At 45.2% G+C, this 23,895-nt stretch overlaps 1 protein-coding gene across 3 annotated transcripts in view; it reads left to right on the top strand.

Moving 5' to 3' along the window:
* Window positions 1-23,895, top strand: part of LOC139277198 (protein NDRG1-like) — a 112,411-nt gene that overhangs the window by 73,635 nt on the left and 14,881 nt on the right. For all 3 annotated transcript variants that reach the window (XM_070895360.1, XM_070895344.1, XM_070895351.1), the window contains 5 exons: window positions 6,894-6,956; window positions 8,564-8,624; window positions 8,818-8,904; window positions 12,474-12,530; window positions 22,519-22,622. In XM_070895360.1, the coding sequence (XP_070751461.1) occupies window positions 6,894-6,956; window positions 8,564-8,624; window positions 8,818-8,904; window positions 12,474-12,530; window positions 22,519-22,622 (372 nt within the window). The remainder of the gene's footprint in view (window positions 1-6,893; window positions 6,957-8,563; window positions 8,625-8,817; window positions 8,905-12,473; window positions 12,531-22,518; window positions 22,623-23,895) is intronic.

Here is a 23,895-nt window from a genome sequence, read left to right as displayed (position 1 = left end):
AGCATTGTACCAGGTACTTACCATTTTTTGAGATGCTCTGAGATCATGTCAGATAAGTATGTTGGGTTCTCCATTGCTGTGAATAGTTGACTGCTGCAAAACTGGTATTAAAGCTACCATTTCACAGCTGTTCAATGTCCATAGAAACATAGAAAATAGGTGCAGGAGTAGACCATTCGGCCCTTCGAGCCTGCAGTGCCATTCAATGAGTTCATGGCTGAACACGCAACTTCAGTACCCCATTCCTGCTTTTTCGCCATACCCCTTGATCCCCCTAGTAGTAAGGACTACATCTAACTCCTTTTGAATATATTTAGTGAATTGGCCTCAACAACTTTCTGTGGTAGAGAATTCCACAGGTTCACCACTCTCTGGGTGAAGAAGTTTCTCCTCATCTCGGTCCTAAATCCAATCTTAGAAGCTGGAGCCTTCAGGATTTGGAATACACTTTTCAGCTTTATGGAGGTTTGAAGTGTTTTGGATTGAGCTCTTTATCCAGTGTCACCTCCTTGGAGCAACCTCTCTCACCATTAACAGATCAGTGCCCTTGGAAGAAATCTCACCTTGGTCCACAAAATCACGATCAGCCCCAACACCAACATCAGGCACACCCGCAGCACCAGCCTTCTCTGCAACACCTGACCACATTGCTGCCCTGGATGCCAGGGATGACCTCACCATGGCCACATTTACTTCACTTGACCCTGTACACCCTGGTTGCCACATGATGTGCCAGGTTGGCACCACCCCACATGAACATCATAAAGCATCCCTACAATGTCCAAGCCAATCCTTTCACACTCATCACCATTTGAGGGGGTTACCGTTGTATCTAACCATTCACTGAAACTCATTAAGCCACTTTCAAAGGTGCGCAAAAATCTGTCCAAGCAGACAAAGTGTTCAAAATAAAGATATCAATGTTTGGCAACACATGAACTTTAAATGAATATTTACTAAAAGACCCAAGTCTCTACCCTTGTGTGTTATTTGGTATGATTGGATAAGGGTGAGTGTGAGGGGTAGCGAGTGAGATGGGGATGGAGGGAGGGAGGGAGAGAGAGGGAGGGATGGGTGTTGGCGAGAGTAAGGATGTGCAGGTAGGGAAGGCAGAGTGATGGGGATGTGATGAGTGGCACAGCAGGATGAGGTTGAGTATGGCTTTGCAATAATGTTTCGTGATCTACTGAGATCATTGAAAGATTTGCACCGCTGCAGCCAGCTCCTGACAACATCCCTGCTTGTACCCTGTACAATGTGCAACCAGGATGCGTTGGTGTCCTGGGAAGGTCTCTTCCGCCTATGGGAAAGGACGAGAACCTCCCCAAGTGCTCTGACTCCCTCCAGAAGCATATGGAGAGAGTCATGGGAGAGCCTGAGTACTGCCATGCACCTTTGTGCTGTGCTGGTCAGTGTCTGCAGCACCTCAGAACACTGACAGCACAACTATCAATCAGTGTGGGCCTGGTCCCTTTTAAGAGCTGATGACTCGTCATCAAATTACGCCATCAGACTCGCTTCCTTTTAATTGACCAGGAACCTCTCAGAGCGGGCTTAACAAGCCCAATCAGGGGAAGGTTGTTTGGGAAGTTGACATGGAGCCAGGAGCGGCGTTTGCATCCGCACCCGATGTCGCCCGCCTCTCTCCCGACCCTGAAGGAAAAATTGATCCCCGAGTGTGTGATATAGTTATTGGCTTCTGGATTTGTTGCTTCTATACTACTAGAAGCTAAACAAAAGATAACTAGCCTGCTTAACCGTTTATAGCTGCAGGGTTGTAATGGCTAGTTGGGGCTGCCTCTGGCCAACTTCACTGATGTTTAAGGTAAACCATTATATTTCTTCTTCCAGATGAGCAATGGAATGAGGTATATGTGAATTGCCACAGAAGCATCTCTAACAATATATCTTCCATCAATTCCCCTGCTCCCCCCCCCCCCTTTCAGTCTTCTCCCTTTTTCCTCTACTCTCTGTCCTTGAAGGCATTGATTCTTGTGGGAACAAATCCTTCCCACATACTCAGTTACCAAGCATAAGCCTAAGCAGTGTGTTGGCAGGCTTTTCACAGCTACACCCAATCCTGTCCTCTCTCCACATTTGCATAACCTGCAATTCTCTCAGCAGACTTACTGATTACGTATGGGAGTACTGGCTGATTTTTATCCTCCTTTCCTAAGCTGAGGTCAATTTTACTTCTTTGTAGCTGAAATCACTTAACTCAGGCCTGAGACCCCCCTGGTCTCTCTCTTGCTTCACTATTCACTATCTTAATCAACTGAGCCATTGGTGAAATGATGCAATGCGTATTATCTTCAGCACCATTTTCAGCAAACACAAGAACATAAGAAATAGGAGCATGAGTAGGCCATTTGGCCCCTCGAGCCTGCTCTGCCATTCAATAAGATCTTGGCCTCAACTCCCCTTCTCTGCCCGCTCCCCATAACTCTTGACTCCCTTATCGTTCAAAAATTTGTAGCTCCACCTTAAATATATTCAATGACCTAGTCTCCACAGCTCTGGGGTAGAGAATTGCAAAGATTGACGACCCTCTGAGGGAATAAATTCCTCTTCATCTCAGTTTTAAATGTGAGACCCCTTCTGAAACTATGTCCCCTAGTTCTAGATTCCTTCACGAGGGGAAACATCCTCTCTGCATCTACCCTGTCAAGCCCCCTCATAATCTTGTACGTTTCAATAAGATCACCTCTCATTATTAACTCCAATATGTATAGGCCCAACCTGTTCAACCTTTCTCCATAAGACAACCCCTTCATCTCCAGCATCAACCTAGTGAACCTTCTCTGAACTGCCTCCAATGCAAGTATATCCCTCCTTAAATAAGGAGACCAACACTACACAATACTCCAGATGTAGTCTCACTAATGCCCTGTACAGTTATACCAGGACTTCCCTACTCTTATACTCCATCCCCCTTGCAATAAAGGCCAACATTCCATTTGCCTTCCTAATTACTTGCTGTAGTTCATGTACAAGGACCCCCAGATCCCTCTGTACCATAGCATTTTATAATCTCCATTTAAATAATAATTGCCTTTTTTATTTTTCCTACAAAAGTCGATAACCTCATGTTCCCACATTATACTCCAGCTGCCAAGTTTTTTGCCCACTCACTTAGCCTATTTATATCCCTTTGCAGATTCTTTGCATCCTCCTTACAACCTGCTTTCCCACCTATTTTTATATCATCAAATTTGGCTACACTACATTCGGTCCCTTCATCCAAATCATTAGTATAGATTGTAAATAGTTGAGACCCCAGCACTGCTCCCTGTGGCATCCCGCTAGTTACAATTTGCCAATCTGAAAATTACCCTTTTATCCCAACGCTGTTTTCTGTTAGTTAGCCAATCCTCTATCCATTCTAATATATTCCCGCCCCCGGCCAACCCTATGAGCTCTTATCTTGTGCAGTAACCTTTTCCTGGCACCTTTTGAATGCCTTCTGGAAATCCAAATACATTACATCTACTAGTTCCCCTTTATCCACATAAATGCTCATTACATTCTCAAAGAATTCTAGCAAATTTGTCAAACATGATTTCCCTTTCGTACAGTCAAGCAGAGTCGGCTTGGTTTTATTATGATTTACTAAATGTCCTGCTACTACTTCCTTAATAATGGACTCCAGTATTTTCCCAATGACAGATGTTAGGCTAACTGGTCTATAGTTTATTGCCTTCTGTCTCCCTCCTTTCTTAAATAGGGGTGTTACAGGGACTTCTCCAGAATTCAGGGAATTTTGGTAGATTACAACCAATGCATCCACTATATCTGCGGCCATTTCTTTTAAGACTCTAGGATGCAGGCCATTGGGTCCAGGAGAGTTGTCCAACTTTAGTCCCATTAGTTTGCCTAGTACTTTTTCTCTAATGACAGTGATTGTTTTACGTCCGTCCGTCCCCGTTTCCCCCCCCCCCTTCATTATCAATTTTATTGGGATGCTTTTAGTGTCTTCTACTGTGAAGACCGATAGAAAATTATTTGTTGAACATCTCTGCCATTTCCGTTTCCCATTATTCATTCCCCAGTCTCATCTAAGGGACCAATGTTTACTTTAGCTACTCTTCTTTTTTTATATACCTGTAGAAGCTCTTACTGTCTGTTTTTATATTTCTTGCCAGTTTACTCTCAATCTATCTTTTTTTAGTCATCCTTTGCTAGTTTCTAAAAATTTGCAATCCTCTGGTATGTCTTTGTTTTCAATATGATACTATCCTTTAGTTAGCCAAGGATGTTTCATCCTTCTCAGAGTCTTTCTTTCTGACTGGAATATATCTTTCCTGAGAGTTATGAAATATCTCCTCAACTGTCTGCCACTGCTTATCTACTGTCTTGCTCTTTAATCTCATAGATACCCCTAGATATTCCCTATTTTCCCAGTCCACTTTAGCCAACTCTGTCTTCATGTCTTTGTAATTGCCTTTATTTAAGTTCAGGACATTAGTTTGAGACTCCACTTTCTCACCGTCAAACTGAATTTGAAATTCTACCATGGTATGATCACTCTTCCCAAGAGGATCTTTTACTATGAGATCATTAATTAATCCAGTCTCATTACACATTACCAGATCTAAAATAGCCTGCTCCCAGGTTTGTTCCACAACGTATTGTTCTAAGAACTCTTCCTCAGGACTACCTTTGCCAATTTGATTTGTCCAATAAATATGAAGATTAAAATCGCCCATGATTATTGCAATACTTTTCTTACAAGCCTCCATTATTTCTTGATTTATACTCTGTCCTACAGTGTAGCCACTGTTGGGGGCCTATAAATTACTCCCACCAGTGACTTATTTCCCTTATTATTTTTTATCTCCACCCAAATTGATTCTACATCTTGATCTTCTGAGCCAATACCATTTCTCACTACTGCACTGATCTGATCCTTTCTTTAACAGATCTACACCTCCTTTTCCTTTCTGCCTATCCTTCAAAATGTCAAATAACCCTGAATATTCAGTTCCCAGCCTTGGTCACTTTGCAACCACGCCCCTGTAATGGCTATCAGATCATACCCATTTATTTCTATTTGTGCCGTAAACTCATCTATCTTGTTATGAATGCTGCATGCATTTAGATAAAGAGCTTTTAATTTTGTCTTTACCATTTTTCTATAGCCCTAGTTACTCAATTCGCCAGTACACTGGTCCCAGCATGGTTCAGTGAAGCCCGTCCCAACGGATCGGCTCCCTCTTACCCCAGTACTGGTGCCAGTGCCCCATGAATCAAAACCCATTTCTCCCACACCAATCTTTGAGCCATGTGTTCATCTCTCTGATCGTATTTGCCCTAAGCAAATTTGCTTGTGGCTCAGGTAGTAATCCAGAGATTATTACCTTTGTGGTTCTGCTTTTTAATTTAGTCCCTAACTGCTCATGCTCCCTCAGCAGAACCTCTTTGTCCTACCTATGTCATTTGGTACCTACATGGACCACGACAACTGGATCGTTCCCCTCCCACTCCAAATTCCAGCCCAGAGGAGATGTTGTTAACCCTGGCACTGGGCAAGCAAAACAGCCTTCTGGACTCACGCTCTCGACTGCACAGAACGGTATCTATCCCCCTACTATACTGTCCCCTACCACTACAACATTTCTTTTTACTCCCCCAACTGGAATGGCCCCCTGTACCACGGTGCTGTGGTCAGTTTGCTCATCCTCCCTGCAGTCCCCGCTCTCGTCCACACAGTGAGTAAACCTCGTACCTATTGGACAAGAGCAAGGGTTGAGGCTCCTCTAATGCTACCTTCTGGATCCCCATACCTGCCTCGCTTGTAGTCACACCCTCCTGTCCATGACCACGGACCAAATTTGAATTATTTAATCTAAGGGGCGTGACTGCCTCCTAGAACACCGTGTCCAGGTAACTTCTCTTCCCCCCCCTCCCCCTCCCCCCCCCCCCCCTTGATGTATTGCAGTGTCTGAAGCTTGGACTGCAGCTCATCAACTCTTGAGCCAAAGTTCCTTGAGCAGCCAACAGTTACTGCAAATGTGGTCGCCGTGGATCACACTGGTGTCCACCAGCTCCCGAATGCTACAACTGCAACACATCGTCTAGCCTGCCATCTCTTTTGTATTTTATTTAACTAATTAGGTTTTCGGAGTTTTGAAATTTCAGTTATCTATGTATAGTTTTACAATGCTTAATTTAAACTGATGCCCAAGTTTAGAAAAAAGAGAAATAGTCATCAACCAATCCCTACCTGCTTTCCTGTGATGTCACACTTCAATTATTTTTTTCTCCTTCACGGGTCCGTTGCTCCCAGCTTGCACTTTATGTACTTGCGGCTGCTGGTTTGCTCACACTCTCTCTCTTTTTGTACTCCTGGCTGCTCCCAAGTTTTCCAAAAACTCCAGTATTCTTGTTTTCAGCAGCTAATCTATTCTTGTCTCATAACTTGGTAGTCAGATTTGGTTATTGCTTTGGCCACTTCATCAGATTTTCTTGAATTACTGTGACAATAGATGACCAAATTGTGACTGGACATATCTGTAGATTAAGAAGAATGCTTACAGTTTTGAGCAGTTACATAATATTTAAGCAAATATTTCAGTCTGGATTTCATAGCAGGCTTTTAGACTACAGATTCGTAGGGTGAAATATTTTAATGTCATCACTACTGTTAAGTCACATATCTAGCTAGATCACTGGGGAACGTCACCGTTCTGCAGTGACTGAGTCAAATCAACCTGTTCTCTATGCACACTTTCTGTTTGCTACTGCCAATGTGGCAAATTGTTTTTCATCATCCATAATTTCATAAGGATCATGGATTTAAGGAGTGAGAATGTTCCGGATGAGAATCAAATAGTACTGTTTTGAAATTACTTTGAAGAAAATAGTAATGATAACTTTTTGCATCTGATTTGCAGATACCTGTACCCATCAATGGACCAATTGGCTGAGATGCTTCCAGCTATTTTGAAGCATTTTGGGTAAGGTTGTAAGTCTAAAATGTTCATATTACAAATATCAATAATCCATTTAGCAAGACTTTAACCTAGTAATGTGCTGCAATTCTCAACCTGTGTGTCATTGTGATTTCTAAATATTCTGGGGCCGGAATTGCTTATCGGCCCGTTTGGGGACGGTAACTTTGGTGAGGTGGGACATCCTGCGCCCGGCTCAGAAGTCTCGCCCCGGAATCGAAATTAGGCTTCCTGCCCCTGAGAGGAAGTGGAGCGCAATGTCTGGCGCTCCCCTGCTTCCTCTGGGGCAATAAGTGCGCGCCACTCTGAACACTACGCAACCTCTCCGCGTAGCACTGACACAATTCCAGGGTCCTCCTCTTCCATTAAAGGGGAGGTCACGCTGTGAGCTCTGCATGGTTTTCAGGCATCTACACTATTCACCGGGGATGCGGGGTGACGTGGCTGCAGCCCGGCACCGAAACGGACCCCATGAAAATCCACACTGAGGCCGGAGGACAACGCAAAAGGGTGCCGCGCACTTATCTCTTAACTTTATCCCTGTGCGTGGATTGTGACCCAGTTCGCGACCTGTGACATCGCCCACGGTAGCGTCACGGGGTGCTGCCCAATATCCACCACGGGGCGAAAAGGGATCGCCGCTCACAGCGATGACATCATCGCCGGAGGGGGGGAGGAAGCAGCTCTTCTGGTTTTGTGCCTTCACTAACCCCCCCCCCGTGCAAGTTCGTGGGACTTGGTAGCTCCCCCCGGTGAGAAATGGTTTGCGCCCCCTGGAGGCACTGACAGCAGTCACAAACCATGCAAATTTCTCCCCTTCTGTTTTCATGAACTGTAGTACTTTGCCACTGTTTTTATATGCACTCTTAAGAACTTAGCTAGCAAACTAAACAATTGAAATGCAGGTGCTACAAATTTTATATGCTCAGTGACAGTTTACTGATTATGTAACATTTTGCCATCCCAATTTTCTTTCTACTTGTCCTAAAGATGCCAACTTTTGCTATGCCCAATCCTGTTCTGTTCTCGCCCAATACTCAAGAGTGCATTGAGTGGAGGTCACTTCATAAGAATTAGGCAAAGGACCCAAAGTGATTTTTTTTTTCCCCCACTGTACCTTTCCCAAGCACCGCACCATTGAAACCAATTGTAGCACTCCCAATTGCTGCACAAGTGAGAGAAGCTAACTCTGGAGAGACCAGAAATGAAACTTGGACCATTTTATCTGTGGTTTAGTATTGGATGAGACCATCTATGCACTGAATATCTCATCACCCATCAAACAGAACAGCCACCATTCAGAGAAATATTTTCACTCCCTGTTACTTTTTTTTAAAGTGGGAAGTTTTGTGCTACTTCTGACTTGGTCTCAAACTCCTCAATAAAGGTTTGAATGCCGTAAAGGTTTCACTGTATTTTTCCTAATACGAGAAGACATCCATGTAAACAATTCTATTTTCTGAAATAAATGCAGAAGCATGTATCTACTATACTGGTCTGAACTTTTTAAATTGGGTCTTAGTATTTTAGACCTTTTGGGCCCAAAGTTGTATGGTCATTGCATCTCACCTGTTCTGATGCAGCTGGCTAAAATGGTCTGATTTGTCTTTCAGTTTGAAGAGCATTATTGGAATAGGAGTTGGAGCTGGTGCATATATCCTGACTAAGTTTGCTGTAAGTTTGACAGAACTGCATTTGTCCATTTTAATACTCCTAGAGGTATGCTGCCAGGAGAGAGTCTCATTCACCAGCAGTACACATTAAAAATTCATGCATGAATGGACTCATAATTTTGCATTTGCTTCTGCCATACTGAAGTGAGTGTGCGACAAATAACGCAAACGCTTTCATTTTGTTTCTCTTCCAGTTGGCTTTTCCTGATCTTGTTGAGGGGCTATGTCTCATTAATATTAATTCCTGTGCTGAAGGATGGATGGACTGGGCAGCAACCAAGGTAATGTTCTAATGGAAGTAGGTTATCACCAGGTTTATTTCATTTATCAATACACTTGGGAGAATTCCACACTTAAACTATTACACATTAAAATAGTCATACACTTGTTTTCATGTAGTTGTATATTCTAGTTATATGGGAATTTTCAAAAGCATACATTTATATAAGTAGTTTCATTATAAATGTCCATATTGGTTAGTAGCCTTCTACATTTAGGATTAGGGTAGATCAGGAGAAGTGTTGGAAGGGGCTACAGAACAGTAGTCCTACCTTGGAGTGTCACTAGTTTGAATCATCATTATTGTGGTGCTTGGATCAGGTGGTCTCCCGCCCCAGGAAGAGACCATATATATCACTCAATCCAACTGGCATGCGTCCCATTGACACTTGATTTATATTTGTGGTGGAGGAGGGGTGAGGTCTTGTCATAGCAAAGGATACATCTTCTGGTTACTTGCACTGACTTGTGTGAGGAGGACCCATAACTCCTGAGGGAGGTCTAGCAGGTAGGCAAGTGGTTGCCAATACACTGCTCTCTGAATGTTCATTTCTGTACCACTGCCAGTATTTCATCTTTGTATTGCATCACTTCAACTGCTTTCAGGCACAAACTTCATTTGAAAGCCTTCCTTCACAATTCAGGTCGACCTAGTAGGAAAACCTCACTTTAGTGAAACACTAGTGACAACATAGACACTTCGTGTGGCACAGTTGTCCCCTGTTATTATGTTGGGTTCTAAAACTACCAATTTTAAAGGCAATTTGCAAGCATTTTGAACTTTCTTTGAACAATGTCTGCTCCAATGGACTTGGGCATCTCCTTCAACTGATTGCCAGGGTCTCCTGCTGCTGAAATCCTGCTCTCACCCACCAGCCAGGTAGTGGATCAGACAGGTCGCTTGGCAAATTTATGGAAATAAGGCCCAGTTGTCTCTGGGTTCAATGCCCGTGCTCTGTAACTCCCCCCCCCATCCCCCAAGTTAAAATCAAGACCTACATTTCTGGTGTTGACCAGAATTGCTCCGATAAATAAATGGTCTGCATCTGATGTATTAGTTCATCTTTTCTCTTTATAGTTGACCTGTGCATTTTATATATTTTATAATTCATTGAAAATCTGTAGTAACCCATGGTCCAATAACACATTGGGTCCAAGCTTCGGCCTCAGTTGCTCCTGATTTTTTGGAGCAACTGGTGTAGAATGGAGTATCTTAGAAATTCAAATTCTCGGCATTTAGTTTGCTCCAGTTCTAGTCAGTTTGAACTGTTTCACTTTGGAACAGAATTTTTTTTTCAAAAGGGGGCGTGTCTGGCCACTTACGCCTGTTTTCAAAGTTTCGGCAGTGAAAACTTACTCCAAACTAACTTAGAATGGAGTAAGTGAAGATTTTTGTACACTCTAAAAAACCTTGTCTACACTTTCGAAAATCAGGCATAGGGAATGGGGGGGCGGAGTTTAAAGGGAAGTTTACAAACATTAAATACTTCAGTTTTACAAATAAAGAGCCATCATCAATAATAAATGATAAAAACATCAATAAATCAACCAATAAATCAATCAAAAAATTAATAAGAAATAATTTTTTTTTAAATCAATAAATAAAACATTTTCTACTTACCGACTGCAGCACCGGGAGCCCTCCAACACCGTGCTGGGATGCCCTGCCCCACCCAGTGTGTCTCTGTCAGTGTCTCTATCTCTCTGTCTTTCTGTGTGTGTCTCTCACTCTCTGTCTGTCAGTGTCTGTGTTTCTGACAGCGAGGGGAGGGAGGCAGAGGGGGAGGAAGGGATGAGGGAGAAGGGGGGAGAAGGAGGAGGAGAGGGGAAGGAAAAGGGGGGAAAGGAAAGGAGAGGGGGGTGGGAAAAGGAGAGGGGGGTGGGAAAAGGAGAGAGGGGGAGGGAGGCTGAACGGGCCGGGCCCAAGACTTCGGTTAGGACCCGTCCCCAGCACCAGATTTACAGGTAGGTGGCATTGGGTCGGGGTCGGGAGCGCAGGTCGGGTCGGGGGTGCGGAGGGAGGTCGGGTCGGGTCCGTGGGGGGGGGGGGGGGAGGAGGGAGGTCGGATTGGTTCGAGTAGAGGAGGGAGCGCGGTTCGGGTCGGGGGGGGGGCGCAAAGGGAGGTCGGGTCGGATCAGTTCGTGTTGAGGGCTGGGGGGAGGGAGGTCAGGTTGGGTCCGGTCCGGGTGGGGCTCGGGAGCGCGGGTCGGGGGGGGAGGGAGGGAGGTCCGGTCCGGTCTGGGGGTGGGGTGGGGTGGGGGGGGAGTCGGGTCGGGTCCGGTCCCCGGAAGTCGAGTCGGGTCGGGAGGAAGCAGGAGCTGGGCGTGGGAGGCAGCCTTATGCACGCAGCCCCAGTGAGGCCATTCGGCCAGGGCTAGGGGCTGCGTGCTTCGGGCCTCTCCCACACAGTTTTGAGCGCCTGGAGCTACTGCACATGTGCGCCCACTGTAGCGCGCATGTGCAGAGGCCCCGGCACTGTTTTCAGCGCAGGGACCTAGCTCCGCCCTCCACAGCTCGTGCTGCAGGGAGCCGGAGAATACGTAAGTTTTTTTTAGGCGCACTTTGTGGCGCGAAAAATGGGCGTCCAGATCGGGACTGCGCCGTTCTAGACGCGGCCCGAAACTTGGGCCCATTATGTTGGTGTATTGACCAAACTGATAAATTGTGGATTATTTTCCTTTTACTGCCCACTCCTCCCATGTCCCATGTTCGAATCATACAGCACAGAAGGAGTCCATTTGGCCCATCATGTCTGTGTCGGCTCTTTGATAGAGCTATCCAATTAATATCACTCTCCAGCTTTTGTCCTACAGCCCTGAAAATTTCTGCTTTTGAATTATATATCCAGTTCCCTTTTAAAAGTTACTATTGAATCTGCTTCCATCAGCCTTCTAGGCAGTGTATTTCAGATCATAACAACTCACTGCACTTCTCCTCATTTCCCCTTTGATTTTTTTGCCAATTATCTTTAATCTTTGTCCTCTGGTTACTGACCCTTCTGCTAGTGGAAACAAGTTCTCCTTAAGCAAACCTCTCATAAAGCAAAGACCTCTATTAAATCTCCCCTTTCTCTATTCGAAGGAGAGCAATCCTACCTTGTCTTTTCTTTCCTCATTCTTGGTATAATTCCGGTAAATGTCCTCTGACCCCTCTCCAAGGCCTTGACATTTTTCCTAAAGTGTGGTGCCCAGAATTGGGGACAGTGCTCTAGCTGAGGCCTAACCAGTGATTTATAAAGGTTTAGCATAGTTTCTTTGCTTTTGTACATTATGCCTCGAGTTATAAAGTCAAGAATCCTATATGTATTTTTAACAACTTGATCAACTTGTCTTACCACCCTATTTATGTATGTGAATCCTTCTCATTTTTCCTTCCACAATGCATAACTTCACACATAATCTGCATTAAATTTCATCTGCTCATTTAACCAGTCTATGTCCTCCTGAAGTCTGCTACTATCCTCCTCATTTGTGTTATGTTACATAAGCTGCAAGATGAAAGGAAAAAGGATGTGTTGTGCAATGTGTGAGAATTAAGTTAGTGAAATTATTTTGTTTTGTTTTCCACTAGATTACTGGTTGGACCTCTAACCTGACGGATGTTGTGATCACTCATCTGTTTGGAAAGGTGAGGTCAGCATTTATGTATCTCATTCATGCCGTGATGTGGTTGGAGCATTGTTCCATCATGAGATTTGTGCTCATTTTAGCTTGGTTCAGTTTTCTGTACTAACTAGGGTAGGCTTTCATAATTTCAGTCTCCCTTCGAATCCTCAACATTATGGGCTCAAGTTTTGGGCCGCGCCTAGAACGGCGCAGCCTTGACCTGGACGCCCGTTTTTCGCGCCACAAAGTGCGCCTACAAAAAACTTCCAGATTCTCCGGCTTCCTGCTGGTCCTCTGGCCCTCGGCGCGGCGCAGCACGAGCTGTGGAGGGCGGAGCTAGGTCCCTGCGCTGAAAACAGTGCCAGGACCTCTGCACATGCGCGCTACAGTGGGCGCGCATGTGTAGTAGCTCCAGGCGCCCAAAACTGTGTGGGAGGGGCCCGAAGCACGCAGCCCCTAGCCCTGGCCGAATGGCCTCACTGGGGCTGCGTGCATAAGGCTCCTCCCACGCCCAGCTCCTGCTTCCTCCCGATCCGACTCGACTCCCGCTCCCCCCCCCCCCCCCCGCCCCCGGACCGGACCTGACACCGACCCGACTCCTGCTTGCCGCCCCCCCCCCCCCCCCCCCGGACCGGATCCGACCCAACCCCCCCTCCTTGACCCGAACCGACCTCCCTCCCACCACCCCCCCGACCCGACCCGTAACCGGACACGCCCCCTTTTGAAAAAAAAATTCTGTTCCAAAGTGAAACTGTTCTAACTGACTAGAACTGGAGCAAACTAAATGCCGAGAATTTGAATTTCTAAGAGACTCCATTCTACACCAGTTGCTCCAAAAAATCAGGAACAACTGAGGCCGAAACTTGGGCCCTATCTTTCTACCCCATGCAGTGTCATGACATGATTGTTTTGATTTGAATGGAAGGAAACTAGCTGATTGTCATCTTTTCATTCTCCCCTCCCTCCAATTGATGAATTTGTTTACTTCATTTTATTTGGAGGAAGCTCTGAGGGAAAACAAGGGCACAGAATTTACTCTTGGTGGTGCTATTAAACAGTCCTAGAGTTGTTTAATAGTACCCCCTCTGACCAAGCTGACTGAGTCCTGAAGGATGTAGCTGCCAGACTGAATCTACATGAGGAAGTAACTTGCTTGATCTCATCCTCATCAACATACCTATTGCTGTCTATGATGGCATTGGTAGGAATAACTGCTGCACAATTCTTGTTAAGACAAAGGTGGAGAATTGTTTGCGCCCCGTTAACGACCCTAATTTGAGACACAAATGACTCCTCGCGCGGGTCCGCTACCACCACCTGCAGGAGTTAGCGGAGGACCAAACCGGTAGCGCGCTGGGCCGCTGTGCCGACTATGACATTGTCATCACCGTGTGCAGAATCTCATTTTCATCCCGGAGCAAAAATTCGGCAGCGCCCCATGAGACCGCCGCGGGCAATGCCCGCGTCAGTTTTGCGGGTCACGAAACGGGCTTCACTCGGTTCACGGGGTGGGGACATGTGACACGTACTAATTTAAAAATGGCACACATAGAAACATAGAAACATAGAAAATAGGTGCAGGAGCAGGCCATTCAGCCCTTCTAGCCTGCACCGCCATTCAATGAGTTCATGGCTGAACATGAAACTTCAGTACCCCCTTCCTGCTTTCTCGCCATAACCCTTGATCCCCCGAGTAGTAAGGACTTCATCTAACTCCCTTTTGAATATATTTAGTGAATTGGCCTCAACTACTTTCTGTGGTAGAGAATTCCACAGGTTCACCACTCTCTGGGTGAAGAAGTTTCTCCTCATCTCGGTCCTAAATGGCTTACCCCTTATCCTCAGACTGTGACCCCTGGTTCTGGACTTCCCCAACATTGGGAACATTCTTTCTGCATCTAACCTGTCTAAACCCGTCAGAATTTTAAACGTTTCTATGAGGTCCCCTCTCATTCTTCTGAACTCCAGTGAATACAAGCCCAATTGATCCAATCTTTCTTGATAGGTCAGTCCCGCCATCCCGGGAATCAGTCTGGTGAACCTTCGCTGCACTCCCTCAATAGCAAGAATGTCCTTCCTCAAGTTAGGAGACCAAAACTGTACACAATACTCCAGGTGTGGCCTCACCAAGGCCCTGTACAACTGTAGCAACACCTCCCTGCCCCTGTATTCAAATCCCCTCGCTATGAAGGCCAACATGCCATTTGCTTTCTTAACCGCCTGCTGTACCTGCATGCCAACCTTCAATGACTGATGTACCATGACACCCAGGTCTCGTTGCACCTTCCCTTTTCCTAATCTGTCACCATTCAGATAATAGTCTGTCTCTCTGTTTTTACCACCAAAGTGGATAACCTCACATTTATCCACATTATACTTCATCTGCCATGCATTTGCCCACTCACCTAACCTATCCAAGTCACTCTGCAGCCTAATAGCATCCTCCTCGCAGCTCACACTGCCACCCAACTTAGTATCATCCGCAAATTTGGAGATACTGCATTTAATCCCCTCGTCTAAATCATTAATGTACAATGTAAACAGCTGGGGCCCCAGCACAGAACCTTGCGGCACTCCACTAGTCACTGCCTGCCATTCTGAAAAGTACCCGTTTACTCCTACTCTTTGCTTCCTGTCTGACAACCAGTTCTCAATCCACGTCAGCACACTTGTCAATCACGACCTTTCCAATTATAAGAACTAGGAGTAGCCATTTGGCTCCTCGAGTCTGCTCCACCATTTAATAAGATCATGGCTGATCTGATCATGGACTCAGCTCCAATTCCCTGCCTGCTCCCCATAACCCTTTATTCCCTTATCGCTCAAAAATGTGTCTATCTCCGCCTTAAATTTATTCAATGACCCAGCCACCACAGCTCTCTGGGTCAGAGAATTCCATAGATTTGCAACCCTCTGAGAAGAAATTCCTCCTCATCTCAGTTTAAAATGGGCGGCCCCTTATTCTGAAACTATGTCCCCTAGTTTTAGTTTCCCCTATGAGTGAAAAGATCCTCTCTGTACCCACCTTGTCGAGCCCCCTCATTATCTTAAGCTCTGATCATATCGCCTCTCATTCTTCTGAACTCCAATGCATATAGAAAATAGGTGCAGGAGTAGGCCATTCGGCCCTTCAAGCCTGCACCACCATTCAATAAGATCATAGCTGATCATTCACCTCAACATCCCTTTCCTGCTTTCTCTCCATACCCCTTGATCCCTTTAGCCGTAAGGACCATATCTAACTCCCTCTTGAATATATCCAATGAAATGACATCAACAACTCTCTGCGGTAGAGAATTCCACAGGTTTAACAACTCTGAGTGAAGAAGTTTCTCCTCATCTCAGTCCTAAATGGCTTACCCCTTATCCTTAGACTATGTCCCCTGGTTCTGGACTTTCCAACATCGGGAACATTCTTCCTGCATCCAACCTGTCCAGTCCCGTCAGAATTTTATCTTTCTGAGATCCCCTCTCATCCTTCTAAACTCCAGTGAATACAGGCCTAGTCGATCCAGTCTCTCTTCATATGTCAGTCCTGCCATCCCAGGAATCAATCTGGTGAACCTTCACTGCACTCCCTCAATAGCAAGAATGTCCTTCCTCAGATTAAGAGACCAAAACTGAACACAATATTCCAGGTGAGGCCTCACTAAGGCCCTGTACAACTGCAGTAAGACCTCCCCTGCTCCTATACTCAAATCCCCTCGCTATGAAGGCCAACATACCATTTGCTTTCTTCACCGCCTGCTGTACCTGCATGCCAACTTTCAATGACTGATGAACCATGACACCCATGTCTCGTTGCACCTCCTTTTCCTAATCTGCCGCCATTCAGATAATATTCTGCCTTCGTGTTTTTGCCACCAAAGTGGATAACCTCACATTTATCCACATTATACTGCATCTGCCTCTCGTTTGCCCACTCATCTACCCTGTCCAAGTCATCCTGCAGCCTTTTAGCGTCCTCCCCTCAACTCACACCGCCACCCAGCTTAGTGTCATCTGTAAACTTGGAGATATTACACTCAATTCCCTCATCCAAATCATTGTGTATTGTAAATAGCTGGGGTCCCAGCACTGAGCCCTGCGGCACCCTACTAGTCACTGTCTGCCATTCTGAAAAGGACCCATTAATCCCGACTCTCTGCTTACTGTCTGCCAACCAGTTCTCTATCCACGTCAGTACATTACCCCCAATATCATGTGCTTTAATTTTGCACACCCATCTCTTGTGTGGGACCTTGTCAAAAGCCTTTTGAAAGTCCAAATACACCACATCCACTCGTTCTCCTTTGTCCATTCTACCAGTTACATCCTCAAAAAATTCTAGAAGATTTGTCAAGCAGGAGTTCCCCTTCATAAATCCATGCTGACTTGGACCGATCCCGTCACTGCTTTCCAAATGTGTTGCTATTTCATCTTTAATAATTGATTCCAACATTTTCCCCACTACTGATGTCAGACTAACCGGTCTATAATTACCCACCTTCTCTCTCCCTCCTTTCTTAAAAAGTGGTGTTACATTAGCTACCATCCAGTCCATCGGAACCGATCCAGAGTCGATAGACTGTTGGAAAATGATCACCAATGGCTCAACCTTTCCTCAAGTCAAACCCTTCATCTTGGGAATCAACCGAATGAACCTTCTCTGAACAGCCTCCAATGCAAGTATATCCTTCCTTAAATACGGATACCAAAAAAGTATTCTGTACTCTAGGTGTGGCCTCACCAATACCCTGTACCGTTGTAGCAGGACTTCTCTCCTTTTAAACTCCATCCCCCTTGAAATAAAGACCAACATTCCATTTGCCTTCCTGATTACTTGCTATACCTGTACACTAACATTTTTGTGTTTCATACACAAGGACCCCCAGGTCCCTCTATACTGCAGCACTCTGCAATTTTTCTCCATTTAAATTATAATGTGCTTTTCTATTTTTTTTTTCTGCCAAAATGGATAATCTCTCATTTTCCCACATTATACTCCCATCTGCCAAATTTTTGCCCACTCTCTCTTAGCCTGTCTATATCCTTTTGCAGATTGCTTGTGTCCTCCTCACAATTTGCTCTCCCACCCATCTTTGTATCACCAGCATACTTGGCTATATTACACTCTGTCCCTTCATCCAAGTCATTAATATAGATTGTAAATAGTTCAGCACTGATCCCTGCGGCACCTCACTAGTTACTGTTTGCCAACCGAAAAATGATACATTTACCCCAACTCTCTGTTTTCTGTTAGTTAGCCAATCCTCTAACCATGCTAATATATTACACCCAGTTCAATGAACTTTTATCTTGTGCAGTAACCTTTTATATGGCATCTTATCGAATGCCTTCTGGAAATCCAAATACACAGCATCCACCGGTTTCCCCTGAATTGTAAATTTTTTTGCTAGACCTGGGAGTGATTACTGTACTGAACAGATGAACGGACAAATACCTTGGTTTCAACTGGCAATGCTTTATTAAAGCTACCTCAACACAGCAAAACTACAAGTAAACACAGTGACGATATAGTATAATCCAACACCCTGGCATGTATAAACTGCTCCAATTGCGAAGTACCCAACTTCTAAACCCTCTGCTCGGAGCCACAGTGTACCCCCGAATCTGTACCTACCGGCTGGGCGTACCCCTTTGGTCCTTGCAGAAAAACGTCCCCACTAAAATCCTTACTAAGGCTTGGTTGGAAGACCACATGACACCTCCTCACACAGTGGCTGTGATCTTAAAGATATGTGGGCAGGGATGATGCTCACCGATTCGTTGGCTTACTCGCTGCTTCTCCTGGTGAAAATGTGTCTCTTCTGGTTCCGTAGTGGTTTCTTCTCTACATCCCAGACGGAGTGCTCAGTTCTTGTAGAGGTGAAGCAAGAGAGAGAGCTGTGGCCACACGGCCACCTTTTATATCCCAACACTGTTTGCCTTGTCTGGCTGAATAAAGTTTGTCCTTGTTTCGAGGCTTCCTGTTTGTGTGGCTTCTGTGCATTCCACTGATGGCTGGTTGATGGGGTTTCGCTTCCAACCGGTCTGGGGCTTAATAGCTTTCTATTGTTCTGGATATCCCCCTCTCGGTTATCTCATCCAGGTAATGGCTTGATCACTGACCAGTTCATATCTGACAAGTTCACATTACTTAACAATGGTCCCTCTGGCTTGACCCATCCACCTCCACGGAGGTGTGTGGGGGACCTGACCCATCCACCTCCATGGCACGAACCTGGTATTGCAGTACTTCCAGGAACGGTGCAGTGGCTCTAGGCCTTTTGGCTAAGAGCATTGGCGCAGAGTGATATTTGGCGTGTGCAAGGTGACCTCTGGCGTTTGTGATTTGACAAAGAATTGGAACGATTGGCTACGAATTTCCAAAAAAAAAAATGGTCCCTCTTTGCCCATTACCTGTGATAAGTTGCCTTATCCTGGCCATTGTAACTTCCCAGACCACCCCCGCCCATCAGATGTGAATTTCGAGTACAACATGGAAAAGTACCTTCCACAACACGCTTCCAGCTTTTCTGCAGTGAGAAATATTAAAACGCAATGTCCAGATAATGTCCAACAATCCTTGGGGAGCCGATGCCTATATAATCCACCCTGCTCGTTACATCCTCAAAGAACTCCAGAAAATTTGTCAAACATGATTTCCCTTTCATCAAACCATGCTGACTCTGCTTGATTGAATCATGCTTTTCCAAATGTCCAGCTACTGCTTCCTTAATAATGGACTCCAGCATTTTCCTGACAAATATTAGGCTAACTGGTCTATAGTTTCCTGCTTTCTTTTTTAAATAGGGGCTTTACATTTGTGGTTTTCCAATCCGCTGGGACCTCCCCAGAATTCGCAGGGTCCGTTCCGTGATGTTGCAGCCCGGCACTCCGCTTTGTGCTGGGCTGCTGCCACGGCACCCTACTCCCCAGTGGTGGCCCCTTCTCCCCGATGCAGAGTTGGTAGTGTGCCCTTCCCTTTAATGGAAGGGGAGGGCCCTGTGATCCAGGCGGCGCTCCGTGTAGTGCTGGAAAATTCCCGCAGTTAACACCCCAGTACCGTCCCAGAGAGGAAGTGGACATACGACATTGCGCTCCAGTTCCCGTGCTGAGTCGGCATACAAATTTGGCCATCCCAATCGGGAATATATTGACCTGCTCATTGACCATCAATTCAGATTCTGCCAGAACCACTTGGCTCCACACCCTATCATGGCATTGATCCAGATATGGATGCAAGAACTGAATGCCAGAAGACAAGTGAGTAGCTGCCCTTGAAATTAAAACAGCATTTGAAAGTTTAGTATCAAAGAGCTATATCAAAACTAAGTAGCGAGGGTTTAAAGAGAAAATCCTCCAACAGCACCAGGACATCGCTATAGGACTTCCTCAGGCATTGTTCTCCACCTAACCATCTTTAGCTGAACCTTCAATGGCCTTCCCTCTGTCATGGGTCAGGATTGGGGCTGCTTGCTGATGATTTCAGTGTATTGCATTCACAACTCCTGATTCTGAAGCAGCTCATGTCAGTTTATAACTAGACCTGGATAACATGCAGTCTTTTGATGACAAGTGGCGGGTACAATTTGTCAGGTAATGACCACCTCCAACATCTTCCTCCTGATCTACAAAGGCACTGCCATCATAGAGTTCCCCACCATCAACATCTTGGGGGGCAGAAAGAGAAAGAGGGGTGCCTATTGACCAGAAGTTTAACTTGGATCAGCCATATCAATATTATGGTTATAAGTGTAGGGTAAAGACCGGGTACTTTGATGAATGGCCAGCCTGACTCGTCAAACATCTCCGCCAGGCCAAATATCAAAAGTCTGGTCCATCATGGAATACGTAACCACTCGCCTGGATGGGAGCACATGATTGGCACTCTTCCCCCATCCCCCCACCCCTCATCATCACTGGCACACTCTACCTGCAGCATACATAATCTACAGAATGCCAAAGCTGTAACTCACCAAAGTTGCTTTGACAGCATGTTGCTGCCTTGTGACTTCTACCATTGAGAAGGACAAGAATCACAATGTTGTGGGAAAACCATCACCAAGTTGCATACTTTCCTAACTTGGGCATCTGTTGCTGTTCAGTCATATTTGCTGGCTCAATATCGGGCTGCTCCCATGATGGTTTTCGCTACAAAATACCTATGAGGATTGAAGCAGTTGAAAGCTCACTTCCACCTTGGAGCAACTAGGGATGCTCAAAAAAGGTGATTTTGTCAGCATCATGCACACCCCAAGAATTAAAAAAAATATTGGCTCCCAGGTCATTGATGTAAAAACAAAATGTAAAATTGTCATTGGATTTTAAAATTTGAACATTGTGAAAAATCCTACCAATTTTGAACAGGTGTATCCATGGTAAGCAAACCTAAAGTTTACATAGAAACATGGAAAATAGGTGCAGGAGTAGGCCATTCGGCCCTTTGAGCCTGCACCACCATTCAATAAGATCATGGCTGATCATTCATCTCAATACCCCTTTCCTGCTTTCTCTCCATACCCCTTGATCTCTTTAGCCATAAGGGCCATATACAACTACCTCTTGAATATATCCAATGAGAATGGAATCAATTAGGTTAACAAACTACTTCAAATACAATTTCTGTCTTGACAAATGTTCAAGATCTTGAGCAAGAACCGGCAGTTCACACAGGAAGAGGGTTCACACAGGAAGAGGGGATAGGACAGGGGCTGAGTAGAAAGAAGGAAGTGAGTGACCATCTAGGAGGGGCACCGCAGTCACAGATGGAAGGAGCCCCTGAATACTGGAACTGTCCAATAGATACCTGGTATTGGGGAGTGTAAGGTGGATAGAGACAGTGACTCAGAGGATGGTCTTCCTGAGTAACAGTGTGGCACCAGATAGCAGGAGGCCACCCTGGGTGGGGCAGGGGTGAGAGGCAGGTGGGGCACAGGATTAGGAGAGCGATAGTGGTGGGAGATTCTATAGTCAGGGGAATAGACAGCCTCTTCTGTAGCCCTGAGCAGATCCCGAATGGTAAGTTGCCTCCCTGGTGCCAGAGGGAAGAACATCCTGGAACAGGAAAGCAGAGCAGAAAATACCCATGCTCTGAACCAGTAACATGGAGACAAATATATTTATAGAGGACATATTAAGAGTGAAGCACTAAACTAAAATATAATTCATCAAGCTTGAGGTCTCCGGATGGTTTTGCACTGGGCTGTTTATGGAGGGAAATATGAGGCAGGTCAATGTGGGGCTGCAAGGCTGGAGAAGGAGGGAAGGGTTCATGTTCTTGGGGCACTAGAGTGAGTTCAAGGAGAAGGGAAGGGAAGGCCATAATCTGACCCGACCATCAATGGTTTTACTCGAAGGGCCAAATGGTCTACTCCTGCTCCGATTTGTTTTGTTCTTATGACGGCGCAGGAACATCAAGAGCAAACAAACTTGCAATTATATAGCGCCTTTCATGTAATAAAACGTAGCAAGGCACTTTACAGCAGCGTTATAAATCAAAATGCAACACCGGGCCACATGAAATATTAGAACAGGTGAACAAGAGCTTACTCAAAGTGGTAGGGTTTAAGGAGCTGCTGAAAGGAGGAGAGGGGCAGAGAGATTTAGAACAAAAGGGTTTTCCAGAGAGCTATGATAATAGAGAATCAAGGCAGAATTATGGATGGAATTTGCAGGCCAGCAAGCTCTGGAGGTGATAGAGGGGGAGCTGGGAGAAGCTGGTTGTAGAGAATGCAGTTCTGGGGAGATAGAAAATATTTCCTTTAGTTTCTAAAAGTGATGGTGGATGTGAAAATGTTGGTGTACTAAAGGAAGATGTGGGTCCATATTTAGCCAAGTTTGGAGCAACTGTAGATTTGTAATAGTTTTTAAGTATTATATTGCATAAAATAATGTGATTTTTATAAGTAAAATCTTGTCAATCCTTGTCCACTGCCATTTATTAATTTTGCCCAAGTATCCTGTAATTTAGGTGTGTTATCATATTGCAATTAACATTGTCTAATATATTTGCAATCTATTTATAGGATGAAATGAACGCTAAACCAGGTTTGATCCAGGTGTACCGCACTCACATTTCTAATGAGCTTAATCACACCAACCTGCAGCTTTTTGTTGATTCATACAACAGGTAAAGTAGCTGGACTGGATCCCATTTCATTTTCTTAAGCTGTTAATAAAATAAATCACATGTCCTGGGTAAAGGCACTGTCCTGTGAAGCACAAAGCCATACAGGCCTAAAGTTACCAGGTTCACTTGCAGACTCTGCTATTTTTAGCAAGGCTGCAGTTGTGGCACAATCATGGGCCCCCATGCCTCTGAGCCAGGAGGGGGATAAAATCAGCCAGGATTCTTATTCCTGATAGTACTGACTCCTGCTGGACATATGTATCTGGGCATTTGGTGAAGGCAGGAGCAGGCTGAACTGTGGTAAGATACATTTTGCCAGCATATGCTATCTAAGCTGTCATGAACATGCAAAATACATTGGACAGGAAAAGACCAGCTTGCCCATCTAGCCTGTCCCATGCAGTAGTGAATCTTTATGCTTCACGATGTAAGAGATTCCCTACCCACCTGGGCTTTTGTAATCTCAAGGAAGAGGTGAAAAAACATTAAAAACCCAAGGCTAATTAGGGAATAAAATCAGGATAATTACCCTCCAACCCCGTTCAAGTCAATTGAAACTAGTCCAGGAGACCACATTGGCCATGGCATGTTGCTTGCTACTTACCTCCTTGATAATGTGATCTCCGATTCAGCCAGAAACAAGTCTAGCTCTCTTGAAGGCATGCAGCAAATTGACGGACTCAAAACTGGCTACAAATGTGGTGCCAGAGTACTGGAGGACTACTAATGTACCTTTGTTTAAAAAGGGATAGACTGAGTAATTACAGGCCTGTCAGCCTAACCTCAGTGGTGGGAAAAGTATTGGAAAAAATCCTGAGGGACAGGATAAATCTTTTGGAAAGACCTGGATTAATCATGGGATTTGTTAAGGGAACATGTGCAATCATATCTTTTCTGTAATGTGTCAGCATGGATTTGTTAAGGGAAGATCGTGTCTGACTAACTTGATTACATTTTTTGAGGAGGTAACCAGGAGGATCGATGAGGGCAGTGTATATGGATTTTAGCAAGGCTTTTGATAAGGTCCCACATGGCAGACTGGTCATGAAAGTAAAAGCCCATGGCAGATCCAGGGCAAAGTCGCAAGTTGGATCCAAAATTGGCTCAGAGGCAGGAAGTAATGGTTGATGGGTATTTTTGTGACTGGAAGGCTGTATCCAGTGGGGTTCTGCAGGGCTCAGTGCTGGGTTGCTTGCTTTTTGTGGCATATATCCATGACTTGGACTTGAATGTTGGTGGGGGTATGCTTAAAAAGTTTGCAGATGACATTAAA

Source organism: Pristiophorus japonicus, chromosome 1 (genome assembly GCF_044704955.1).
Source record: "Pristiophorus japonicus isolate sPriJap1 chromosome 1, sPriJap1.hap1, whole genome shotgun sequence".
In the NCBI taxonomy this organism is placed as follows: Eukaryota; Metazoa; Chordata; class Chondrichthyes; family Pristiophoridae; genus Pristiophorus; species Pristiophorus japonicus.
The sequence above is the reverse complement of the archived record's forward strand: the minus strand, read 5'-3'. Positions and strand labels throughout refer to the sequence as shown.